Source organism: Oncorhynchus gorbuscha, linkage group LG18, assembly GCF_021184085.1.
Source record: "Oncorhynchus gorbuscha isolate QuinsamMale2020 ecotype Even-year linkage group LG18, OgorEven_v1.0, whole genome shotgun sequence".
In the NCBI taxonomy this organism is placed as follows: Eukaryota; Metazoa; Chordata; class Actinopteri; order Salmoniformes; family Salmonidae; genus Oncorhynchus; species Oncorhynchus gorbuscha.
Window position 1 is genome coordinate 24,156,328 of NC_060190.1, and position 9,730 is coordinate 24,166,057.

The 9,730-nt window shown below is 39.1% G+C and overlaps 1 protein-coding gene across 2 annotated transcripts; it reads left to right on the top strand.

Annotated features, from left to right (window-relative positions):
• Window positions 1-523: 523 nt before the first annotated feature.
• On the top strand, window positions 524-9,603 carry LOC124003618 (neuronal vesicle trafficking-associated protein 1-like). Of its 2 annotated transcripts, none has more exons than XM_046312024.1 (5): window positions 524-699; window positions 1,049-1,202; window positions 1,504-1,620; window positions 3,233-3,356; window positions 8,033-9,603. In XM_046312024.1, exons 2-5 carry the CDS (start codon window positions 1,074-1,076, stop codon window positions 8,257-8,259), a joined length of 597 nt encoding a protein of 198 aa, XP_046167980.1. In that variant the 5' UTR covers window positions 524-699; window positions 1,049-1,073; the 3' UTR covers window positions 8,260-9,603. The 2 variants fall into 2 exon arrangements, with proteins under 2 accessions (XP_046167980.1, XP_046167981.1); XM_046312025.1 differs by having other exon boundaries at window positions 529-699; window positions 3,233-3,343.
• The last annotated feature ends 127 nt before the right edge of the window (window positions 9,604-9,730 follow it).

The following is a 9,730-nucleotide window of genomic DNA, read 5'->3' on the forward strand; positions in this document are numbered from 1 at the left end:
ATTGTGTTTTGTGGGTGGTTGTTTCTTGTTTAGTGTTTTTGGTTCACCTTTCAGGACTGTTTGTTTGTCTGTCTGTCTGTCTGTCTGTCTGTCTGTCTGTCTGTCTGTCTGTCTGTCTGTCTGTCTGTCTGTCTGTCTGTCTGTCTGTCTGTCTGTCTGTCTGTCTGTCTGTCTGTCGTGTTTGTTGTTTTGTCTAGTGTTGCATATTTCATTAAATAATATAAATAGTTACCACGCTGCACCTTGGTCCTCCTCTCCTTCCCCAGACGACAAGCGTTACAATTCATTGTCAGGTTAAAAACGTTTTTTTTTGTACCCATCAACCAATAGATGACCTTCTTTGCGAGGAATTGGAAAACATTTTTATTAAATGTTCAGCTCAGTATCAATGTTTCTTTCTTTTGATTAGATTTAAAATAGTCTTTCAAAGTTTAGATGTAAAACCATTATCTCCCTAGACCTGCTCCCATGTGTTATCTCGTGCGTAGCCTATGCATGGGATGTAGGCTAATGTTGTTACATCACTTGGCTGCCAGCAGCAGCATCCGCTCAGAGGGTCCGCCTTTGAGGAGCATCAGCTAGAGCTTGTCCATATTGTGCATCTACAACATCTTAAATCGGCACACCTACACCGGCGGCCTCAGTTATAACAATAAAATACGACCATCTTCAAGGATTAAAATAAAAAAACGTTAGCAGGTAAGGGTTGATGTATTAGTCAATGTCATTTACAAGTTTATCGTTCTTATTGTGATAAAAAGTGCTAATTGAAAGTAACATCCAAAGGATACTACAAAGGATGTTTTATTTGCGAGCGCTCCTTCTGGTATCATATAATGAAATTAACAAAATAATCAACGTTCCATATCTATGTTATCAATTGCAGTGTGTTTGAATTGCAGGCGTGTTTTTGTTTCAGCTCAGGAATGATTGGCTACGTTAAGATAAAACTAAAACAATCATACGCCATTCATAATTTAGACGGCGCATAGGCCTACATATATTCATCATACAATCACTATTGAACGCCCTGTCCTTCTCCGAACAGGTTTTACACCCTACCGTCTCGAAAAATGGTCAAATTGGGGAATCATTTAAGTGACAAAAACAACGCCAAAACCGTCTCAGAAGATGGATACGACACCATTCCCCTCATAACACCCTTAGATGCCAGTCAACTGCAGTTCCCTGTACTCGACAAGGTAATATTTATTCGAGTGAATTGAAAGCCTACTGGTGCAGTATATCTACTCTACTCATCGTCCATGTTTTTATGGAGTTTTGTTTTTACAGGATGAAATAATATGAATGTGACCATCTAAGGATCCAATAGAAATAAACGTGTCAATGTAACCACTATTTTGTCAATAGCCTCAAATAAAAATCTATCAATCTATTCACCATTACACACATGAAGGATATAGCCTACAAATGTTACACCTTCGTGCAGGCCTATGATCAGCATTATTTATCTACATCTTGGCATTTGCCATTGTGTTTCAGGTGGTGGTAAAGACCAAAACAGACTATGATGGGGAGCACAAGAAGAGCAAGCTGCACTCCCCCAAGATAGCAGCATTCTCAATAAGCATCATTGAAGGGGTATCTGAGCGACTTAAAGTAAGATATGTTTTCTTGTTCTTCACCCAAACCCAAGCCCCCCTTGATTAATTCAACTGTTGCCATGGCAACGGTCTTGTAATTGTCATGTCTCACTCAGTTTTTTTTTCTCCGTTTAAAAAAAAATTGAACCTTTATTTAACTAGGCAAGTCAGATAAGAACAAATTCTTATTTACAATGACGGCCTACCAAAAGGCCTCCTGTGGGGACGGGGGCTGAGATTAAAAATAAATTAAATAAAAATATAGAATAAAACACACATCACTACAAGAGAGACAACACAACAGTACATAACGAGTGACCTAAGACAACAACATAGCATGGCAGCAACAGATGAGTTTACATAGAGGTCTTTGAGAAGCAAATTGCTAGGCTACAGATCACCTGAAAAAGCCATACCTGCTCACTATCTTAAGAGTGGTCCATTAAAAACATTGGTGCGAATGCATTACAGCACAATTGATTTCCCAATCTGTAGTGCTCAAATGCTCTTCGTGGTATTTTCCAGCTCGATATGCTGATATCTTTGTATCTGAAGTCTTCAGGCATAATCTGTTATCAGATAGGGCAAGACATTTAATTTTCTGTAGGCAATATGCACACTGTAGTTGAAAGGGACATTCCCTACCTGGTTTCTTTTTTGTCTGGCTCCATGCTGGTTTTGCAAAGCAGCCCTTGATATCAATTCTTTAATGATTTCCGCAAGATGTTTCTAACTCTAATAGAGAAATATGACATCATCTACATCCTGGAAAATCAGAAGGAACTCTTAGTAAACCTCAGTGTCAATAAAAATCGATGATATAATACACTAAGTTTGGGCCCGTGATCAAGACAAAATCAGGTCCCATATTTATAAAGTGTTCCAGAGTAGGATTGCTGATCTAGGACCAGTTTTGCCTTTTTTATTACACTGGTCTTAGTACAGCACTCCTTCTCTGAGACGCTTTAAGAATACAGGCCCTGGCCTCATAGCTGAGGCTGGCATATTTGACAAAGTGATTTTCCCGACAACTCTCTCCCACTCCCCGCCTCCTCAGTTCCTTGAAACGCCTGTAGCCATTGCATAATACCCTGGAGATGCCAGTGCAATGTACTTTTACTCTTTTAAAGACATCATGTGTCTCACTCTGTTTGGTCTAACGTCCAATACCTATTCCCTAATCAACCCCTTAGACATGTCTTGATGAGTCCCAGTAGAGCTGAAGTAATAGGATAGGTGCAATTAGCCCTCTGGCCCCATATTCATAAAGTGATTCAGAGTATGAGAGCTGATCTAGGATCAGATCGCCCCCTGTCAATGTAAACTTATTCATTATGATCTAAAAGGGAAAACTGTTCCTGGATCAGCATGCCTACTCCTTCTACTGAGACGCTTTATAAATACGGGCCATGAAATAATTGGATTGGTAGAGGCGAAATAGTAATAACTCCACCTATCCCTGTGGTTGGGCAAATGCAGATTCTGTCATATTTCTTACACCCATCTAGTTCAGTAGTCTACCACAGAGTAGTATCTAGTGGCTAGCCGTCTAGGGATTGATTTGGGCTTGGGCATAGTGTGACCTATCAGTAACCCAGAGATGATGTTTGTGTCTCTCATCTTCCTAGGTCACTCTGCTGGTGATTTGTGCTTTGGCATTTCTGGTCTGCGTGATGTTTCTGGTGGTCTATAAAGTCTACCAGTATGAGCAGCCCTGTACATATGGCTTCATGTACACGGTAAGCTACTACAGTAAGCATCCCACTGGGCACACACTGGTTGAAACAACGTTGTTTAAATGTAATTTGTCAGCGTATTGTGACGTGGAATCAATGTGGAAAATGCATTGGATTTGAAAAAAGTCATCAACCTCGGCTCGGTTTCCCGATAGTGATGGAATTTAGGCTTATGGACCTTAGGCTTAACTATGCATCATAAAAATAACTTCTGAAGATGTCACACCCGTTTCCCAAAACACCACGCAGTGCACTCGTTACAAAGTTAAACTTAACTGAGTCGCTTCAGGAGCTGTATTGTGCTGAAAATGATTCCAGAATACAGGCTAAAGAGCTCCCTGTTGCTCTTAAATTGTTTATGGTTATTTTTTTACACAATAGTTTTCCCCATCATGAGAATAAATGTTCTGTAGTCTATTATGTATGTAAGTGTTTGTATTATGTTTGTCATGTGTTATAAGTGTTTACTCGTACCATTTTTGTAAGCAATCTTTGATTAAGTAAAATCTGAATTTTTCAGTTTGTCTAAACTGTGAGCCAGAAGGAATACAAGTTGTTTGTTTGCTATAGACAATATCAGCTTGACCTAAAAATAGGATATGATGACAATGGTTTTTCGAAATTGCTCAACAAACCATTGTAGCTTAATGGCAGGCCTTGAATTGGGCTTCAAGTAGGCCTATCAGATATTCTACAATTAAATCATTAAACAAATAGAATAATTAAACATGAAGAAGCAAGTTAAGCGACTTTGCTATAGACCTAATATGTTGACCTTTAGGTTATTGGTTAGGTTACAACGAAATGCGTCAGCTTCTAGATAATAGTAGCCTATAGACCTAATAGATACGAATATGGAATAGACTCAGATGTAGCCTAATGGCTTAATGCTAGGTAGGTCTATCAATTGCACATGAAAGTGCTGTCAAACATTTAACCTAAATATATAATTGCTAGATTATTATGCTATTTCAGTTTTCATTAAAAAAGCACATTTATCCTTGCTTTGCTTGGATAAAACATTGCACACTTTTTAGGCCATTCAACTATGACGTTTTCGGCGGTCACAGAGAGACAGATAAACATCTTCATTCTATGTTTAGCTGAGATTTTCTATGTGTAAAGTGGGTAAATGGTGATCTAATGATGCACTTAGCTGTTCTACGAGGGGTCTGAGGCAGGCGTTAGATTACGAGCAATTTCAAGTACAGCGTTAATAAAGACAGTTTTGGGAAACGGCTCAGAAGTTCTAACGATTAACTTAGCCTTAAGATGCTTTTGCGAAACCGGGCCCAGGATTGTTTTCATCTCATTTCAACCAGCATTGTAAACATTGAAATTAGGGTAAAACGTCAACTTAAATTCATTGACTTAACCTGATTAACAAGTTTTTACATCGATCTAATTCCAACATAATCATCAGAACTATGTATATGTTGAAATTGCATTGACAATTCCATGTATAAATGTTTATTTAAAAAAAAATCCTACATCAATATATATTGGGTGGTTGAAGTTCTGTAGAATTTCATATTTGATTAGACATTTGACCTTGTTTCACTGTTGATAGTAAAATTATATTTGAATCAACATCATTGTTTCAACATCATTCTATCAACCGAAATACATAGATATATTTAAATCAAATGTGAAGCCAATATGTCTATTATTATAGCTATAATAAAAATAAAATATTTTTCTGTATGGATTGTGCTTAAAACAGCCCTTTGACAATACTCAGAAAGCTGATTTCTTAAATTTGAGGAAATGACATTAATGTAAGTGCCACACAGAATTTAGGTGCACCAGAAAGGTGAGATTATTTAATGGAAAAACTGTTACTCTAGTGAAAGGAGGATAAACTGCACTGATTCCAGCAAAACTATTTTTCTCAAAGCTCTGAAAACTGAGCTGCCTCATGCTGGGCAAAGACATAGGAGACATTTTCAATGGATTAATATTTAGCTATGTTTTCATCAATTGTAAGGCTATTGCCAGTGAATTCTGGTAGTTGTCACTTGAAAGGAAAAATATCAATCACAAAATGCGCCGCTGGCACAGCGTTGCCTCAGTGATAGGTCCTTGCTATCTGGCATCCTTGGGTTGTCCCTACTCCATTGAAGTTGACATTTAAAATGGTTACGGTTCGGGTTTAACGTATGTATGTCCTAAGGATCCCAGATATCACTAACCCTCCATGAACGCCGTCAAGTACACAGCTAGTTATCTGGCTAGTTCGTTAGCACGCGTCATGGAAATGGCGATTAGTGAAACGTGAATTTGAACCAGTGCCTATCAAGTGACAATGAGTCCATACATCAACACGTAGCTACAAAGCGCTACTTTGTAACCTGCTATGTTGTTTTTAGTGTCTCTGAAAAAAATTGAATGACAGATCTTTAGGAAGACCCTTTGCAAAGAGCAAATATAACACCAGATTTCGCTGGCTTCATTAAAGGGCTGTAACTTTGTGTAGGGTGGTAGTGTCCTGTCTTGAAAGGGTTGTAAACATTGTGTAGGGTGGTAGTGAACTGTCTTGCTGTTGCGCACCAAAGCAAGATAGGCTTATAGCCATGCAAAGAGTGCCCTCTTCAGGACAAATAATAAAATGCAACAACAACAAGCATTTAATTATATATAAAAAAAATTAAAAAACGTTTCTTCGCATTTTATATCGGTCATTCTCGGTGGATTAAACGGCGATACAAATACATCGGTAAAAGGTTAATATCGTCGATATTATCGGTCACCGAGAATGATGTTTCTTACGTTTCTTTCTAACGTTTCTTACACAAGCTGTATGTGAAAGTAAATTCGGAGTGAGGTTGGGTTTATCTAGGCTACATTGACATCTGATTTGCCCAAAGGACAATCATTGGTTCATGGCATATGGATGATCCATGGATGATTGGATCTTTCGAAGTAGTTACCAGCCCAATTCATGATATTAGTAGAAAACTTTTACCTTTGGATATTATCTCTGGTATTCATCATAAGTGGCCCGATTAAGAAATCATAGGCTCTGGGGCTCTTTTTTTGGCTGTTACCTGTATGTGCTTGTCATAAAATTTAATCCACAGTTATTTTTTAAAATTATGCTCTCTGCTGTATTTAGAACATTGAAAGTGGGCTCCTGTCGGTTTTTAAAAGTATTATTCTCTGCCTTGGGCCCCCTAAGGGCTTGGGCCCACATACACTTGTGTAAGAAAAGTTAGTTACTTTTAACTATTCAATGTTATGTAGGTAGTCTATGCAAATGAGTATGGAAGCTGATCAATGTCTGTACATGTTGACATGATAGCTCAGCCGAAACGTACACAGCTTGTTTCCCAAGCCAAGCAGGGTGCATACAGTGCATTCGGAAAGTATTGACTTTTTCAGACCCCTTGACTTTTTCCAATTTGTGTTGCGTTAACGGCCTTATTCTGAAATGTATTAAATTGTTTGTTTTTCCCGCCATCAATCTACACACAATACCCCATAATGACAAAGTAAAAGCAGGTCTTTAGACATTTTTGCAAACTTACACAAAAAAATTACTGAAATATCACATTTACATAAGTATTCAGACCCTTTAATCAGCACTTTGTTGAAGCACCATTGGCAGCGATTACAGCCTCGATTCTTCTTGGGTATGACGCAACACGCTTGGCACACCTGTATTTGGGGAGTTTCTCCCATTCTTCTCTGTAGATCCTCTCAAGCTCTGTCAGGTTGGATGGGGAGTGTTACTGAACAGCTATTTTCAGGTCTCACCAGAGATGTTCGATCGGCTTCAAGTCCGGGCTCTGGCTTGTCGAAGAGTCCCGAAGAGAGTCCCAAAGCCACTCCTCCATTGTCTTGGCTGTGTGCTTAGGGTTGTTGTCCTGTTGGAAGGTGAACCTTCTTCCCAGTCTGAGATCCTGAGTGCTCTGGAGCAGGTTTTCATCAAGGATCTCTCTGTACTTTGCTCCGTTCATCTTTCCCTCGATCCTGACTAGTCTCCCAGTTCCTGCTGCTGAAAAACATCCTCACTGCATGATCCTGCCACCACTATGCTTCAACATAGGGATGATGCCAGTTTTCCTTCAGATGTGACGCTTGGCATTCAGGCCAAAGAGTTCAACCCCCCCCTTATTGCTCAGTTTGGCCTGGCAGCCAGCTCTCGGAAGAGTCTTGGTGGTTCCAAACTTCTTCCATTTAAGAATGATGGAAACAATGGCGTTGATTAAAACATACAATTTGACTCTCAACATTGAAACATGGTCAAATAAAATGTCTAAACAAATATAAAATGAAACAACTTCAACCACCCAACGTTTCAATGTATACATAGTTCTGAAGATTATGTTGAAATTAGATTGACGTAACAACCTGTTCGTCAGGTTTAGTCAATATAATTAAGTTTTACTCTTATTTCAATGCTTACGACGCTGGTTGAAATAAGATAAAAATGAAACAACCCATGTTTGCCCAGTGGGATGCCTCTTGTAGGTACCAATGAAGACCTTCTTTCAAAAGAAATGCAGCATACAGTTGCACTTGCAAGACAGAACTTGAATCAATTCTCCTTTAAAGAAATATTATTGGCACCTTGATGTTATCTTCTTTTCAGCGACAGGTTTTCACTAGCACTTCCAGGTCTTATCTTGTTAACATTTGTAGAGTTCTGCCTCTTGTTCCTATGCTAAAATCGCTCTCTCCCTCTTGCAGCAAGGTCGGTGCATGCCGACGGGGATATACGGCTACTACCCCCCTGGTGGTCGCGGGCGTCTCTTCACCATCATCAACCACTACAACATGGCCAAGCAGACCATCACCCGGTCCGTGTCCCCGTGGATGACCGTCATGTCAGAGGAGAAGGTCACCCAGCAGGAGACCGAGACCCACCAGAAGCTGGCCTAATCCACTGGGCTGTATTCAGAGAAGTGAAACGTTAAGAATGCTACAGATACAATTGCAATGATTAGAGCTGACCTGATGCCCAATTCTACATGAGCACTAATCATATGTGTGCTACAAAATGTGTTTCCATCTCAGCGTTCTGTAACGTTGCAGCCTTCTGTACTAGGATCACCATCTAGCCCTGTGAAAAACTCAAAATCTTGGAAAGCGTTTGAGCTAAAATGATTGTTCCTGAGCTGCACCAGTTTTAATTGTTATTGTAGAACTGCAATATCAGAAAAAGTGTTGTTTTAAATCCGTTCAATTATTTTACAGATGCCTTTGTGTAAGCAGACTGGAACAGGGGTTGGAGGGATATTGGTTTTGCTTGAATAGCATCCGCGGTTAGTTAAAATGATTTGAGGTGAGAACACGCACACAAACATGTCTTGCCACATACTCGTTGACAAAACGTATTTTTACACAAACGTAAAATGGGGAATAAAATCGCAGTAACCCAAATATAAACTGACTGAACCATCTAGTGTCTGTGGAGCTGGTTTAACCACGCATGACTTTACAAGGCTTCTGCATTTCACAAGCAGACTGTCAGAGAATGTCCTGTTTAGCCCTTGAGATCCAGCTAAAATGACTGATAAAATACCGTTTTGCCTCCCCTATTTGTGGATGAATGGGGTATGACTCACTTGAAGATGCATTTTGAATATCAAAAATCATGTCCTATTTATGTTTTGGAAGTCAAATGACTCCAATGTGTAGATGAGTTTTAATTCTGGGTCTTGTTCAGTAAGCATGAAACAGGGGATCACATTTTGAAACAGGGAGATACTACCTAAACTTATCCAATAATGGCCATTTTCTGTTTCCGTTTCGAAACACTTTGCAACGCTGTGCTATACTGAACACAGCCCTAATATGACGCTGACTATATATCTGTAGAGCTCACCTTTATTGTGGACACTGTTTGATCAGGCACTATGTCAAGGTCTTCAGAAAGCATGTGAATGCTTATTGTCACTGCATAGCATATCCCATGTCTTGTTGTTGATACTGAATGTTTTTGCATTGCTCTTGAATGTAACGTGTAATGCCATTGAATAGGGTTCTGTAGTAGTCAGTCACCTTAAAAGGCAGTCAAGTCATACAAATATACCAGAGTGAGGGATGCGTGCAGTGCAACTCTAAAAACGACATATTTGACAGGAGAAATCTTCATTGCTTAAAAAAAAACTTTTAAAAAAGTGTCATTAGTTTTTTTCAACAATACAATGACTTAAACAGAAGTACATTTGATGCTGTTTTTTTTGGGGACACTTGAGGAAAATGGATTGGCTTTGAACTGTACACCAAATATCTATTAAAATGCACACATTTCACATCAACCTTGGAGTAATCCATCATATGTTTTTTAAAAAAGCGATGAAGTTCCTTCATGCTCATTTCCAAAGCCAATTATTTGGATTGTGGTTCATGCCATAGGCCCAGATTTCTAGATCTGTATATAAT

Bases quoted from the DNA above. Each gene is read 5' to 3' on its own strand.
- LOC124003618 (XM_046312024.1), top strand. From the start codon at position 1,074: ATGGTCAAATTGGGGAATCATTTAAGTGACAAAAACAACGCCAAAACC. The intron at 1,203-1,503 runs GTAATATTTATT...ATTGTGTTTCAG, and splicing joins AGTTCCCTGTACTCGACAAG to GTGGTGGTAAAGACCAAAAC. The intron at 3,357-8,032 runs GTAAGCATCCCA...TCCCTCTTGCAG, and splicing joins GTACACGGTAAGCTACTACA to CAAGGTCGGTGCATGCCGAC.